This window comes from Thamnophis sirtalis, unplaced genomic scaffold, assembly GCF_051295495.1.
Source record: "Thamnophis sirtalis isolate CommonGarterSnake01/CBP01778 unplaced genomic scaffold, rThaSir2_p1.2 scaffold_8, whole genome shotgun sequence".
Classification (NCBI taxonomy): domain Eukaryota; kingdom Metazoa; phylum Chordata; class Lepidosauria; order Squamata; family Natricidae; genus Thamnophis; species Thamnophis sirtalis.
The window spans coordinates 26,431,386-26,448,413 of NW_028261388.1; the positions used below are offsets into that span (position 1 = coordinate 26,431,386).

General features: G+C 38.1%; 1 protein-coding gene across 2 annotated transcripts in view; it reads left to right on the forward strand.

Annotated features, from left to right (window-relative positions):
- B4GALT4 (beta-1,4-galactosyltransferase 4) overlaps window positions 1-16,687 on the forward strand; it is a 40,307-nt gene extending 23,620 nt beyond the window's left edge. For both annotated transcript variants that reach the window (XM_087721309.1, XM_087721308.1), the window contains 6 exons: window positions 908-1,372; window positions 3,523-3,755; window positions 8,813-9,000; window positions 12,055-12,177; window positions 15,759-15,863; window positions 16,112-16,687. In XM_087721309.1, the coding sequence (XP_087577435.1) occupies window positions 1,102-1,372; window positions 3,523-3,755; window positions 8,813-9,000; window positions 12,055-12,177; window positions 15,759-15,863; window positions 16,112-16,253 (1,062 nt within the window). In that variant the 5' untranslated portion in view covers window positions 908-1,101 and the 3' untranslated portion in view covers window positions 16,254-16,687. The remainder of the gene's footprint in view (window positions 1-907; window positions 1,373-3,522; window positions 3,756-8,812; window positions 9,001-12,054; window positions 12,178-15,758; window positions 15,864-16,111) is intronic.
- The last annotated feature ends 341 nt before the right edge of the window (window positions 16,688-17,028 follow it).

Genomic DNA, 17,028 nt, shown 5'->3' on the forward strand with positions numbered 1-17,028 from the left:
TGGTTTACAGAGTCAGCATATTGCCCCCAACAACAATCTGGGTCCTCATTTTACCCACCTCGGAAGGATGGAAGGCTGAGTCAACCCTGAGCCGGTGAGATTTGAACAGCCGAACTGCAGAACTGCAGTCAGCTGAAGTAGCCTGAAGTGCTGCAAATATTTAACCACTGCGCCACCTCGGCTCTCACATGCATTTTACGATTCAGTAGCAAAAGGGAAATAAAATATAGAATTGTTCAAATCACAGATTGCATCCCCAAAAGTTGTCCTTAATGTCTGTGTGTGTGCGTGTGCGTGTGTGTATGTGTATATTTGCAAACTGCAGGCATTTGTTCTTTTTTAGAAGCAATTTGGCCATAAAGTTTCAAGTTGCAAAAACAAGGAGTTGTTGACAAAACATAGAGCCAATAAATATCAGAGACAAAATGTTAGAATTAAACTCATACTCTGTCAAAAACAATTAGCTTTATTCAATATTTTGCAGTAAACGTATTACTATTCTTTAGGATAAATTGATGCATGAAGCTAGAGTCTGCATGCTTCCCCCCCCCCATCATCTTGTAAATTGTAGCTTTTTATGAGTGACTCAGGAATGCTATACTGTACCTATGAACCAAGAAAATGTAGAATTTGCTGTGTTATAGAATAAGAAAGGACATTCTTTTCTTGTAGTTCAAGTATTTCACCAACCTTTTGCCCTTTGTATATGTGAACTCTAATTCCCTGAATTCTTCGCAATTGTCATACTGGATTATAGGAATTAAAGTCCATACACCTGAGTTGTGTCTGCATTGCAGAAGAGGTTATTACATTTTGCACCTATTTCTGCTCTTAATTTTGTGTGGGGCTGATCTCCAAGCTTTTTGCACGATAACATTTTTTAAAATTTCTGTCTCATTCTGTACAGGTTGTTCCAGTTGAAGTTTACTTTCCCACTGCTTATTTGTTTAAAAAGTTATGAGTTGTAAAGCCGGAAGAAATTTATCAGAATGCAGTATCATACAACATCTTGCTTTAATTTGATTTTCCTGCTTTCCTGCACTGTGGTAGGACTCCATCAAGAAAAGTATCCAAAGAGAAGCTTCTAATCTATGAAGGGCCATGGGCTTTGGGTCTGCCAGCTTTCACCTCTCTTACAAACTCAAGCTATTGATGCTCATTACCCTCTGCGTCTTATTGATAGGCTGGGCTACCTCCACTTACCTGGTGGATATTTTACACGAAACTCCAGCAGCAAAAGGCATGATTGAAAGTTTCAGGAAGCCAACCACTATTAAGGAGGAACAGATGGAGAATTCAAAGAGGAAGGCCATGCTAATCGAGAAACTACCCACAGCAATACCCGCCTGTCCTTTTCTGTCTCCTTATCTCCGTAAGTCAACTCACATTGTTTCTGGAAAAAAAGTGGGGGGAGTTAAGGCCTTGAGCTAACAAACCCCGCCCTCCAAAGTTTAGTCTTTATGATGAAAATGTTAAACCCCAATGTGAAAAGGTTAGTCATCGTCTGTCTCCTGGTAGTATATTACTGTGTCTGATAGAAAGTGTCTTAAGCAGAGGTAGGCACTTAATTTTCTGAAGGGGGTCACATGAAAAATTGGGAGTGTTGTGGAGTGCCACCACTAACACACACGCCAGCCTCACTGTCACCTTCCCATCCAACACTGCCATCCCTGCTGCCACACTGATGTCTCCCCCCCCCAAAAGCTGCTGATGCCAGGTCTTCAACCACTGGTTAGACCAGGTCTGCTTCCTGGATTGTAAAACACCCAGGTCTGTTTTTAAGGATTATTTAAATACTTGGGTCATATAGCAAAGCTGCCATTGTTAGATCTTAAATTCTAGAAATTAGTGTAACACAAGGCAATGTTAAGACTTTAATATTTGTGTTATTTCCAGTAAAATGTCAGGAAATTCCAACATTTCTTCCATGATCTAAATATTTTTTAATTATTTATTTAAATTTATTAGCTCCCAAATGGGCATCCCTCATAATATTATCAAATAATTGGATCCACTGATGGAGATTCACCCATCAAAAAGCAACTATTATAATTTAGCAATGTATGGATATAGCTTTAATGAAAAATTGTAAACTTCACTTATTCTGTTGCTTTTTCAATTTTTTTATTTTGCATTTGAATTATAAAATGCTAGCGTGGAATTACATTTATGCCCCAATTGAAGTATAACAGTAGGAATTAAGTAGCAAAAGCCCCAAGAACATAGGGGTGGGTCATCATATTGTATTTATTTATTTATTTATTCATCAATCAATCAATCAATCAATCAATCAATCAATCAATGCTTGTAGCGTTCCTCAATCCTGAAAGATTCAGGGCAATGAACCACGACACATATTGACATAAATACAGCAACAATAAAAAACAGTACAGTTCAATCATAAAAAAGCATCTGAATGACACCCATAGATTGGCAAATCCAGATTTAAACAGCTAGTGAAATGTAAGAAGGAACAGGGCCAAATGTACCCCTGCAGGAATCTTTTATCAAAGTATGTGGCAGTACCACAGAGAAAAGCCATTAGCCTGTTAGCCTGCACATTTCACGTGTGTTGTTCATCCTTCCAGTAGTCTGGCTGCTATATTTTTTTGCTGCTTGATTCACATAAACTGTGTTACAGCAGCTGAGCAAAATGACAACCATATGCATTACTGTTGCCAGAACATTGTTGGGCAGTTGGAGTTTTAATTGACACACACTCTGTATCTGAGCAAAAGCCTACCTGGTCCATCTTCTGCTTGATTGGGGAGCCTGTGGTTAGTTTCCATTGATAGCTCACCTTTATTCAAAGACCCTAAAACCTGTGCATAAATCTTTCCTAATTTATCCTCTCAAAAACAACCCTGTGAGTTCACTGAATGGAAATGTCTCAAAGTCAGTGTGCTTTAGGAGATGATCAACAGTGTGACAAACAACCTTTCCTTCACAGGAGGAGTTTAAACAAAGGTTGGATAGCCATTTGTCAGATTGTAATATTGGGCAAAGTATCAGGCTAGAACAGGAGTATCAAACTCGATTTCATCGAGGGACACATCAGTGTTGTGTTTTGACTTTGGGGGGCTTGGCCAGCTTGACGTCACTCGTGTCAGGGATGCCTGTGATGGCTCGAGTGCTCTGCCAACGGACTCCTGAGGTCCACTTCCAGCTGCGATGGCCTCCTGCAACCCTCTACCAGCAAAACTGGAGCTTGGGAGGACTGTGCATGGCCCTTGCGAGCTCTGTTTCCAACTGCAACATCCTCCTACAACCCTCCTGTGGCCCTCCCACTGGCAGAGACACCGCGGGCCGATCCTTTGCTGTTTGTTGGGTCAGCCCCATGGGTCAGATCTAAGCACCCCTTAGGTCGAATCTGGCCCCCGGGCCTTGAGTTTGACTCCTCTGGACTAGAAGATCGCCAGCCCTTTCCCACAGTCTGTAGTTCTATCATTCCCAGTCACTTGAGGGCCTCTGAAGTTTTGCTGTAGTGAGAGTTGTGAACCTCAGGTTTGCCTTTTCCTATAGGAGGCCCCAGCAAGCTCATTTTCAGAGCATCTCTCACTCTGGAAGAACTGCAAAAAGAGAATCCTTCGGTAGCCAAAGGGCGCCATAGGCCAAAAGATTGCACAGCTCAGCAACGGGTGGCTATATTAATTCCACACCGCAATCGAGAGAAGCATCTGCTGTACCTGTTGGAGAATCTTCATCCATTCTTGCAGAGACAGCAGCTGGATTATGGCCTTTATGTCATCCACCAGGTGAGTCTATATAGAGTGAGAAAAAGAAAAAGCCTCCCTCAAATCAAGTAACTTCTGGTGACTTCATGGACATGTCCAGGCAGTTTGTTTTGCAACAATATAGAAATGGTTTGCATTCTTTTGGGAAGGATTTTTAAAATGTAATTTGATTTTTTATTGTTTGGCTTTCCAGACTAACCTGAGGTTATTTTCTAGTGGTCTCCCATTGAATATTAACTAGGTCTGACCCTGTTTGTTCAACCAAGAACAGAATGCTACTAACGCCCAGAGATATTTTAGTGCCCTTTGCTTATTGTTTTTAACTGTGTAATTTTTTCAGTTAAATATTCAGGGAAGTCAAATATTATTTCTGCAGCTCCATTTACAAAACTAACCTCCAGGGTGTTACCAGTCCTGAGATGTCTTTGTATGTGTCCATATTAAGTTTATTTTGTCTTTTGCTGCAAGAGCTTAAAGCAGATTGAATACATTAAACAGAGTAGGTGGCAAATTAAGTTTATGCACCATTGGTAGAGATTATTGTTTTCTAAGTTGCAAGTCTTAAATGTGTATTGTCTTTATTGCCTGTTTGCATCCTGCTCATGGTTTGCTGCCTGACGACTTTTGCTATAGCTATCACTTCTTGCACTCACTTTTTTTTAAGATTGAGATTTTTTTCTTCTTGAATAAAAGTTCTCAGTCTTTAATTCTATCAAAGCAAAAGCATTACAGCCCAAGAAGCAATAAAACTGTACATTTATTCAGTAATGTATTTATGGCCAATATTTTGCTGTTGGAGGACTCTTATCTCTTATTAATGCTGCAAATGCTGCAACAATGGTGCCCACACATGTCTGCCCGACATGTGGCAGAACATTTCATGCCTGTATAGGCCTTACCAGCCACCTGTGGACACATCATGTACAGCTCACAAGTTAGATGTCAAGGTCCTCTTTGAACACAAGGGGCAAACATCATTTATGGCCAATGTTTTGCTGTTGGAGGACTCTTATCTCTTATTTAAAAAGAGCTGTTAGCTCAGTTTCAAAAATACTAAAGTAAAATCCAGAGTTAGAACATCTGATTTCTTACCACCATATGTGGCTTGCTAAAAACATAACCTTCCTTACCATAAAGCAAGAGACAAATACATTGGGTATCATGGCTTACCCCTAAACCTACAAAAACAACTTTTCACATTGGATGGCATAAAACTATAACACAGAAAGAAAGCATACACTAAGTTTTGTTTGTTCAATCATTTTTATTGGAAGAGGAGCCAAATATAAATGATGAAACAATGCACCAGTGCATTTGATAGTTCTTGGAATACCAGAATTAGCACCTACTTGGGTTATAAATTGATACCAAACAGACTCCGGCAATCAAACATTGATGCTCTGGGTTTATTCTCTATGAAGCCATTCAGCTGGAAAATTTGAAGCAAAGGACATGGGTTGCCTTAAGACAGTGGTAGTCAACCTGGTTGTGGGCGTTCCAGCTTTCATGGTGGGCGGTAGGGATTTGCTGTAACTCTGCTTTATAAATTTTGAGTTTCAGTTTCATTTTATTTTATTTCATTTTATTTATATGCCGCCCTATTCCCTGCGGGACTCAGGGCGGCGCACAAACCCGAAGGAGGGGGAGGGAAAAGTTACTTCTGTACTTTATAAATCACCATTACTGTGGAACCGGTGGACGGTTAGAAAATTTTACTATTAACAGAGATACAAAAGTGGGCGGTAGGTATAAAAAGGTTGACTACCCCTGCCTTAAGAAGTGCTATGAAGCATGATGCCCACTAAGTCATTTTGGAGAAGAGAACATTTCTTGTTTTGTATCTGCCAGGATCTTACCTCATAGAAATATACATCAATTGTTATAACTTTAATGAATGATAAATGAAGAAGACCCTGGAATTAAGTAGAAAGATACCTGCTTAATATGAATAAGAAGCAGGAACAGTCCCAAGTAAGGTTAGGAATAGCTTTTGCTTGCTAGGTGCTTTTTGTAAGGCAACCTGAAGCTTTCCAGCTAGCACTACCATCTTTCATGGACAGGATGGTAGAATTGTTGCCAAAACAACTCTCTGGGGAAAACTGGCCTAAGGGAGCAATTATGTTCAGAATTGTGTCTGAAACTTTCCTTTGGGGGCTGCTCTCCTATTCCCATCTCTGCTTTTGTGGCTAGGGAACAGGGTTTCTTTTTTAAAAAAAAGCAAAAGCAGCTGACAACATGGCATTAATATGCCATACTTTGATTTTATAAAATCCATTACCTATGAAAAAAGTTTGAGGATGCTTTTCATCTTTCTTCATTTCCTGTTGAGTTGCTGATGGCTCTGCAGCAGGACTCTGAATTCTCTTCTGAGTTTCTGCATTCATAAGAATGTTTGGATGCTTGCCAGAGCTGTAGGCATTTAAGTTGAGAATGGAGTTTACCTTAAAAATATAAGGTAAAATTCCATTTGAAAATAATACTTATAGAAAACTAAGAGTAGTGTGACAATATAGTATCAGCTCATGTGTTTTTAAATGTTCACCTACAATTAAATTGTAAGATAAAGGAAAACTAATAGTCTATTTTGAAAACTTAAATTAGAAGATTGAAGCTGCAGTTCTAAACATTAATGAGTAGTTTCCACTTGAGCATAGTGGAATTAATTTCTGGACAAGTATGACCATTCAGGAAAGAGGTTTAAAGTTTATTCTTAAACATTAATTTGGAATTGAAATTATAATATTGGTCATAAATGCTTATTTTACAAATATTAAATAATTATGCAATACTACAATTTCTATGCTTGATGATCCTGGAATGACAATATAGAGTTTAGGTAAAGTATATTTATAGTGTTAGGTAATCTTGTAATAAGGGACGCAGTGGCTGAGCTTGTCGATCAGAAAGGTCAGCAGTTCGGTGGTTCGAATCCGTAGCGCTGCATAATGGAGTAAGCTCCTGTTACCGTAGTTTTTGGAGTATAAGATGCACTGGAGTATAAGACGCACCAAGGTTTTGAAGAGGCTTTAAAAAAAAAAGGGTTTGCACTCTGCAAACCTCCCCAAAACGGCCCATTTTTTGCAAAAACGGACCTGTTTTTTTCCCCAAAAAGGGCATGAATAGCCCTTAGGAGGCTTGTAGAATGCTCGTGGGAGAGGGGGGGGGCCAAAAACGAGGAAAAAACAGTTGGTTTTTTTGCCAAAAAAAGGTCATGGATAGCTTTAGGAAACTTACAGAGTGCTCCTTGGGGCTGGGGGGGAGGCAAAATTGAGCTAAAAAACGGTTTGTTTTTTGCTCATTTCTGCCCTCTCTAGCCCCCAGGAGCTCTTTGAAAGCCTCCTACAAGCTATGTACAGCCATTTTGGTGAAGGGGCGGGGTTTTAGGAGGCAAAAAATGCTTTATTCAGTGTATGATGCACCCAGATTTTCAGCCTCTTTTTTGAGGGAAAAAGGTGCGTCTTATACTCCAAAAATGCGGTACTTATCCCACCTTCTGCCAACCTAGCACTTTGAAAGCATGTAAAAATGCAAGTAATAAAATAGGAACCAACTTGGTGGGAAGGTAACAGTGTTCCGTGCGCCTTCGGCATTTAGTCATGTTGGCCACATGACCACGGAAACGTCTTTGGACAGCGTTGGCTCTTTGGCTTTGAAACGGAAATGAGCACCGCCCCCTAGAATCAGGAACGACTAACACATATGTGTGAGGGGAACTTTTACCTTTACCTTAATCTTGGAATTGCTAGTATCATGTAATGATCTGGAGACTTAAATTGAAATGTTCAATATGATACAAGATCAGTTGATAATCGTGGCAAAATATTTAATTGACAGATTAACTGGTCTGCCAGTGTGAGTGTAGTTCAATCTTCCCACTGTGGGGGCTCTCCATATGTGCTACCTTATGGCTACTGGCCTTGATGGGAATTCTGGGAGAATTGGACACATCTGTGGGTATTGGATTAGATTAGTATGCATTTGATTCAAGGCTTTTATAATCTCCCTGAATTAAAAGGATGGAAATGTGCATAATAATCTGTTTATTTACTGATTTTATATATTGTGTTTTCTTCCAAGTATACAAATTGTTTCATAATCTTAAATAATAGATTGCAAGCCAAGAGACATGGCACAAAAGAAAAAAAGAAGGAGGGAAGAGGAAAAGAAAATAGACAGATTCAAATTTCTTGTCATATCAAGAGAGACAGGCATAAAATGGTTGGTCTCAAATTTTATTGATTGATTAATATCAGTTGATTAATACTGGGAACTTGAATCCCAGGTTCCCAGATTATGGGAGGGCTGCCAACTCCAGCAGAGAGTCATTAAAAAAAATGGAAGCAGAGAAATATATGGTTATATTGAGAAATAGCTGGTACAGGAGAAGTTCTCAGGCTGAGAACTTTCTGTATTTAAGAAATGCCTTGACCGCTTTATTGTTTAATTTTTGTATCTTATATCTAGCACACACCTGTACAGACTTTTTAGAACATTAACCTTATTTGACCTGGGCCTGCTTGCCCCCTGGATTTTGGCTGTGGGTAAACATGGTAAACATTCTGACCGCTTTGAATTGGGATTGTATCAATCACTACAACCTTATCCAACAGGTTTATAATTTGAATTGGTTGTTCATTCAATTTATATGGTCACCGTCTCTTCATGATGATTCTCAGCAGCTAACTGCAGTTGAAAACCAAGAAAATAAACACAATAATAAATACATAACCGGTCGCCAATATAAAACCACAAGACCCCCATTTACATAGCCATCCCATGGACTATGCTACATGTTCCAACCCTCATATCTGGTAATGTCTTCAAGGCCTTACATAAGACCGATAGGGTCAGGATCAATCTGACTAAATCATTGCAACCTCAGATGGAAGGAGATGTTCTGGCAGACTTGAGAGGAAGAGTCAAATAGAAATAGCCCAAGTGCCCTGGGCCTTGTTTGAGGCAGCCAGAAGAAATAAAGGTCTTGGTTTTATACCCATGTGATTGCCTTGACTTTTGACGGACGCTGTGAGAGTGCTTGATGTGGATAGAATAAGCTGATGTATATTTATTGTTTGTAGGCTGGCAATGCCAAGTTTAACAGAGCAAAACTTCTAAATGTGGGATACCTGGAGGCACTGAAAGAAGAGAACTGGGATTGTTTTATTTTCCATGATGTGGACTTGGTGCCAGAGAACGACTTCAATATTTATGTATGTGGCAGTCAGCCAAAGCATTTGGTAGTGGGGAGAAATAGCACAGGTTACAGGTAAGAAATAATGTATTACCAGATAGGTTTTAATGTAATTCAATATATCTATGAATTATATTTTTGACCCTGGTTTGCTTGACTTTGAAGTAACAAATCTTGCTGCAGCTAAATTTAGAACCTGTCACTAGTTCTCTGAATTACTAGCATATCCAAGTTGAATCAATGTCGAAATTAGTGACCTAAAATGAGGATTCTCTAATCTCATGCAAATGTTTAGATGACCCAAACTGTATATTAATTTAATGGATTGCAAGAATAACTTTGAGAGAAAATAGGAAGAACTGCAACCTAGATAATGGTTTGATAAGAGATATCCAAAGTCCAAAGCCTTTTGGACTCAGGAATGGTGGTGGAGAAAGTGTCTGAAAGGTGGAGGAAGGGGAAACTGCTTTCAGACTTCCAAAATTATATTAACATATTATTACTATAGAGGTAATATTATGGATAGTGTTTTGTTTTTGTTTTTCTGGTCTGGACTTCCTTGAAGGTCTGATAATTTCACTCATTGTCAAAGATCATTATCTGATCTTTGTAATTGTACTCCCTTTTTTTTCATTGTGGTCCTTCACTTTTATTACTAGAGCTTTCAGATCCTTGCTTTTTTTAGCTCCCTGAGTAATATAATCACCATAACACACTTTGTTGATGCGTCTTCCTCTAATTTTATAAACACATGTTTTCTTTCAAATTCCTTTAATATATTTTCAGTGTTTAGATTGAATAAATAAGTGGAGAATATATAGTCAACACGCACTCTTTTGCCAGCCAGTCTTCCTCACCATGTTATCTCCAGAATGTGACGTCCTAACCTCTGCATAGGCATCAACATTTTTAACATTATTCATTTTGATTGTTTCAAATAGTTATGGTAAATATGAATTTTCCAAAAGTGATGTAATTTTGGATGGTCTCATCCCTGGATTCCTGAAGGGAAAAAAAATATTTATTCTGGATTTCACAATTAGATAGTAAGTGTTGACCACTTTCTAGAAGGTTACAGAAATTGAACAGACCTCCTTTCTCCTGGTTTTATTTGGTAGCATTTACAGCATCTGTTTCTACCTGGGATTCAAGGAGGTTGAACTACAGTGCCAATGTAATTCAGAGGGCAACTTTTTTTTTTAGCAAAGGAGAAGGTGCCGGGTCATTTGAACTTCCTGTCTTCTGATCAGTTGCTGCCACCTACTGCTTTACCCTGGCATTTGTAATAAAGTATGGATTAACTTTTTACTTGCTCCCTTTTGTTTCAATATAATACACATTACAGGCAAGGTAACGTCGTCCAGTTTTGTTTTCCATTGCTAAAGTGTAATCAGATTTGTTATTTTGAAGAATCATGGATGTGGTGAAATGTGGAACTGAGCAAGACTTATTTAAATGTCCACAATTAGATGCAGAGAAAATAAATTCTTAGTTTGACCCACCACATTCTTTTATTTTTGGTTTCCAAAGTTAATATGATTTTTTTTTAAAGTTCTTTTTTAAAGCAAGCGTTGGCCAGAACAGAATGATGGACAGATCTCACATCCCTTGTCTTGTACTTTGATATTCACAACCCTGTTTCACATTGTACGGTAGAACTCTAAGAAACACATGGATACTTCTGAATTCAGATATGGAAGAAGACTAGAAAACTCTGGTTGCTTGCGGAATAGGTTCATCTGCTTCTCCATGGAACAAATTATGTTGCTTATTGGTCCACCTGTTATTTGTTATTTGAGACTGCTTTAAGCAACTTGGTTGTAACTGTAATTTTTGAATCTTTTGGGTTAAGCAATTTGATGAGGAACATATTTGAACTTTGATTGGTGCACACATCATTTATCATGATCACTCCTGTACTAGAAGATGAGTAGTTGTTAACCTTGCAGCCTTTCCACCTCCTGTTATAAAGTTATGGATATGATAGGGGTTTCAAGGATCATCTCGGCCAGTCCTCTTCAATGTGCAGCAAAATTCTTGTGAGATGGTTGATTAACTTAACATGGTAGGCTTATGCACGTGTTCACAACTCCATTAGTGCGAGAGGAGGGTGTGCCCTCCATTTGTGCAAATGCACACTTGGGCTCACACGCAAAGGTCTACTCGAGTGAACAGTGGACACTTGTGTGTGAAGCTCCATTCGCATGAGCTAAGGGTCCTTAAGCGAAGGGGTTTGTGCTCATGAGCAAAGCTCAATTCGCACAAAGGGAGCTTTGTGCGCAGGGCCCCACCTCTCACACAAATGGAGCTTCATGTGCTCAAGCATGCGTGCTTACCTATCACTCGCATGGCCTAGTTTCAAACAGGCTTCAGCCCGAGAGTTGGTGACCCCTATTTTAGAATGTTTGTTTTGGGAAAGGAGCACTTACAATTATCAGAACCAGCCTTATAGGGCCTGTATATTACCATAATGGATTAAGCTAACTTGTTAATATCTGCTGACTTTAAAGGAGTTGATACAGCCCAGCCTGTATCAACTACTTTACTTTTCATTTTGTTCTACTTGCTGCTATTGAAGTAGGTAAAGATGCTTATACATTGATTTACATCATTCTCCGTTGGACCATACATTATTCTAAGTCAAGAGGTATAATATTAACTTTTTTTCAGAGTAGAGGGAGTCAGAAGTGAATGAATTGAATCAAATAGACAAACCACCTCCTTGATCCTGTGATTTAGTAAACGTGAATCTCACACCTTATGGAATTAATCAAGGGGCTTCAAAGGGTCCCCCAGACTCCCCCCAAAGGGAGCTAAGTTAGATGCAGGTGCTTAGTATATGAGTTCAATCCACTAGTTCAGAATAAATGGGTTCATTATAATCCCAAAGGGCAATGAAGATGCTTGTCGTCATTGTCAAAACCAACATGCAGTGCTGGCTGATATAGTAAAAGCCCAAAATGTTTGGCATACATTTCTTGGGAAAGCTTAGGAAAATGTTTTGCTGGGTATTACTCCTTTTTTGTGTTTTTTTACAAACTTGGAATTCTGCAAACTTTCTGTTTCTGATAAATATGTAAATGCCATTTTTTAAAAATAACTTTCCTGCCCCTGCATATGTGTTCATAGGTTGCGTTACCAAGGATACTTTGGCGGTGTAACTGCTCTGACAAGGGAACAATTTCTGAAGGTGAATGGATTTTCAAACAACTACTGGGGCTGGGGAGGAGAGGACGATGACCTTCGGATCAGGTACATTTCAGTCAAATGCAAAGTGGGTGGCACAGATTGTGGGTGATGGGAATTTTTCCTGTGGGTATGACTCACATTTGGTTAAAGCAAATTATCTTAAGAGAGTCTGAAAACTGAGATCAGAGTTGGCATGCAGGAAGCTTAATCAGAAATATAGAAGTCTGTCTTGACTTTTTTAAAAAAAACTGGAAGTCCACTCCACTAACTAGGATTGGCTGCACTTATATGAGATGGTTTTCTTAAGATAGCTTGACATAACCACAAACAAGCTTCTTGTTACTTGTTTTTTTAACCACCCCTCTGTATTTGGATTATTTCAGGTTTCTTCTTCCATGAAGCAGCATGAAAGTAATGCTGCCCTCTTAGTGCAAGGTGGGAATAATTCAGCAACAGATAAACAATAATTGAATCGTTTAAATTTGTGCCAATGTATGGGAACCTATGATGCAACTGTACTGTTTGCACCTAACCATAATTGCCACTAGCAGAACAATACAATGTATTGTATTGCAATATATCTGCTTTGGGGTTCAACAATATTATTAAGAGAGGAAGCGTCAAACCAACTTAAAAAAAACACTTTGAAGGCTGTCTCTGGCTTTTTGTGCATGTGCTTCTGATGAGCATGGACTATTCATGGGGAGACAACAAGAGTCAGCCTTCAGAACAGTTGTGCAAGGCTTCTGAATCTTTGGTGGTCCAACCATAAGGATCTCATAGACCTAGATGAAAAAACAAAGGAATATAGAGTAGAGTTCCAGTAAAATGAATAACAATTATAAAATCCTTCTCAGGATCACATCAGAAACAACTGATGTGTTTTTCTGATTTTGTTGGTTCTGCCTGTCAGCAAATGTAGCATTTAGAATTGGTTCATTCTGTTTGTCTTTCTTCCTAAAGGTAAACAAAGCTGGGATTTGCAAGAAGATAAATACTTAGCATTCAGAGGAACAGATAGTGCAATCCTAATTTTTAAAAGGGAGAATGCTGTTAGAATCCAGAATGCAATATACAGAATGTTTTTCGTTCTCTAAATTGTGATACCAGCCTCTCCAAATCTGGTGCCTTGCAGTGTTTTGAAATTATATCTTCAAAAATTGTCTCATCTACATATATAATACTTTTCTGGGAAACACGGGACTAGATAAGGGCATTTCCATCACCTTCCTTTAGTCAATCCATTCCCAGTTAATTTGCAAATGATCAGTATTGCTGAAATTAATCCAAAGTCTTGGCCATGTAGCTCAGTGTAGTCAAGTTTGAAACATCCTCCACAGAATGTTATCCAATTTGTTTGACACTGTCAGTGACAAGAAGCAAACCATCTCCCTATGGACATGGTTCTGTTCTCAAACATCTAGTCTCTGCTATAATTTTTCTTTACAATCAGTGGCAGTCTTCCTTCCTGCATTCTCTCTCCCATAGCCAGGAATAGTAAAGGAAAAGAGCATGAAGTTCATACAGGTAGTCCATGACTTAAGATCAAAATTGGGATCAAGATTTTTGTTGCTAAACAAGGTAGTGTTAAGCAAATCACAAACATACATAATCCTCCTTCCTCCTGTTTTCCCCATAACAGCAACATGCAAAGTAAGTTGGGCAGAGAGAAAGTGATTGGCCCAAAGTCACCAAGCCAGTTTTCATGCCTAGAGTGGGATTAGAACTGTAAGCCATCACCTCGTTTCTAGGCCAGCACTTTAACCACTATACCACACTGGCTTTCTGCCATTGTAATTAAACAGTTACAAGGGAAGAAAAGAACTATAAAACAGAGGCTATAATCCTCAACTCTTGTAGATGTTATATGATGAATTCTATGGTTAATGATATCAAAAGCCCCTGTGAAGCCTAATAGGGTCACAAAGACCCTATTCAGGTCATCCATAACAGCAATCAATGCAGTAATATATGATGATATATTCATTTGCTTCTTTCAAGGACCTCTGCAACTGAGCCCCAATTACAGACTTTTCACCATCTCTTATGGTCATAGTGTAGGCTTCAACGTAGACCTTCACTTATGATTGGTTCAATTTTTGTTCCCCCCCCCCATTGCTTTAGGCAGGTAACGATGGTTGATTTCAGGACTTATTGGTCAAGTTAGAAAAATGTGCAGGAACAACTTCATTGATTAAATGTGCAGGAACAATTTCATTGATTAATTATTTATATATGAGATCTATGTTGCTTTTCTTCTAGGACCTGAAGGTGGCATACATAGCATTACTGCCTTCAGTTCTTACAATAGCTTTGCAGAGTGAAATGGACTGAGAGGTAGTACAGGGCTTGGCTATCATGGTTAAAAATGGACTTGAACCTGAGTTTCCTATGTTCTAGCCCAGTACCTAGTCCATCAGACCACAATGTAATATGAATTATTCTGCTCACTATTGACAGTATTACATATATTACACATGGTTGCTACTTCTAGGGAAAAGCGGTTTCAAAGGCAAATTTAAAAGGGAGAAAAGTAACATGTACGTGAACAATTTCCCCTGCTCTGTTTTCCATTCTTTGCAGGCCTCTTCTTTCATTTTGTTAAGAATAAAAACTCATCTGGAATCCTGAAAAACAGAAAATCAGCCACAGAGTGAAGTACAGGAACAAATTAAGAGGCAGTTTTCTCTATTTCACATCCCACTCAAGCTATTTCACTTTAGAAGCAGCGGCAATTGGAGAATTAGGATTAGGAAAGGCAGTTCTGAAATAGATCAAAAACTCATCTAGTTCAGGAATTTATTTCCAAGTTGACCAGTAAGTATATAAATAGTTGCATTATCCTTATATATCCCGGTGATTGGTACAAAAAACCTGATTAGTAGTTGTGATCAATAGCCTTACCCTCTATCATTTTAATGTTAAAACTCTCTGCTCTAATTGCCATCCCTAGCAATGTATTCCACAGATTACAAATTATTTGTCACAAATTTCCCATAATTCGGCTTCATTGAACATTGGTTGCGGTGCCCTGAGAAACAAAACTTTGATCTTATCTACCTCTTCATCAGCATGAATTTATTGTATATAATTCAGCTGTGCAAATTTGGCATTTGACTCAGAAGACGTACTTTGCATGCCGACCCGGTAGTAATGCCAGCAGGAACCCATCCCTGTGATACACCTCTTTCAAATTAAACATGTAGTATTAGTCTTAACATGCAATTTCAGCTTATACTAAGATTGTCCTTCCCTAAAGCAAAATGGGCCATAGGATTTTTCTACCTTCAACATACGACTTTTGGAGACGAGGAAGTGGGTTTCATGAAAATTGTGCTATTTCCACTTTTCAGTGGCAGTTTATGTAGCGCTCATTCTGTGCTTGCTGCATTCTCATTCATATAGCATTAGTTAGATTTAAGATTTTACTTTGTAAAATGTGCAATTTGAGAAAGAGCCTGTATTCTAGAGGTTCTCTTTTCAGGACTGGAATGTTGAGTTCATGTTCATGGTTGCTTTCATGTGTGTTTTCCTAGTCATTATCAGCAAGCAAAATGGCCAGGAAGCTCTCCATCATATTCTCTAATCTACCATACTTGCACTTCACAGTCATTACTCACAAATTGTCACATTTTTGTTTTCAGGGTTGAAATGCAGAAAATGAAGATAATCCGACCTTCCCCCAGTATAGCCAAGTATACTATGATCTTTCATACTAGAGACCAAGGCAATGAGGCAAATGGCCAAAGGTGAGTTAAGAAAACTGTATCTATGAAGCAAATTCTACTGAAGAGTATAATTGGTGACAGGAAAAATTAGGCTGTGCATTGTGTTCCTGATAGATACAGTATGTTTGGGAGATTTGGATATCTGAGAATGGATGGATTGAAAACAAAATAATTTATTATACAGCCTCAAGAGGTGTATTTTAACATATGACTTAATATGTGACCTGTTTTTTCTTTCTCTCCTACCTCCAACATTAAAATCTCTTCAGAATGAATCTCTTGCGTCAGGTGTCTCGAGTATGGAAGACCGATGGGCTAAATTCATGCTCCTATAAACTGCTTTCAAAAGAATACAATCTTTTATATACAAATATTACAGTGGATTTTGGAAGGCAAACTAAGTTTTCATAACCATTTCTTATGGCTAATAAATTTTATTCAAATGGACCAAAACAAAGTAATGACTTGAGCTACAGCAGTGAAATATTTCATTTTCTGTTGGTGGACACTCAACAAGTTCTTTACACATGGAAAGTTTTTAAAACTGTTAGATTTGTTAGTTACTCTCTTTTGAGCTATAAGACAACGTTGAAATTAAAGACTTTCTTTGGATAAAAGTAATCCTTTATAAAGAATTCTATTGAACATTTTTTTTTTAATGAAGAGATATAAGAACAATTCAACTGTTAATTTTTCAATGAAACAAGATTTTTTTTCCAGTCCAACTTTTTAAAATGTCATTTTTTCAGTTGAAGAACTGTTCATCATATTCTAAATGGGGTGGTACATAATTTCTTTTTCTTAAACAAGTAAAAAATAAAATTTTGAATAAAATTTAACCTGTTGATCTTCAGTTTTCATATTTATCCGAATATCTGTCAGTTTAAGAATGTGAAAATTTACTACTAAAAGAAATTGATTACTCTGTGTTTTTCATTTTTCAAAGGATAACAGCCAAACATATTTGCATAGAGTACATAAGTAGATAAATTGACATTAAAATGATAGCATACACCTTTGCAAGGTTAGAGTGCAGAATGGTCTTAAAATGCAGTGCTATTTCTTCAGGATGGAGGGGAAAGCTGGAAGACAATTAATGCAACTAATGAATATAAAATATTAGTACTAAACATAGAAATGGTTCTATGGTTAAATGCAAAACATTATATTTTTTTAAAAAATGAGC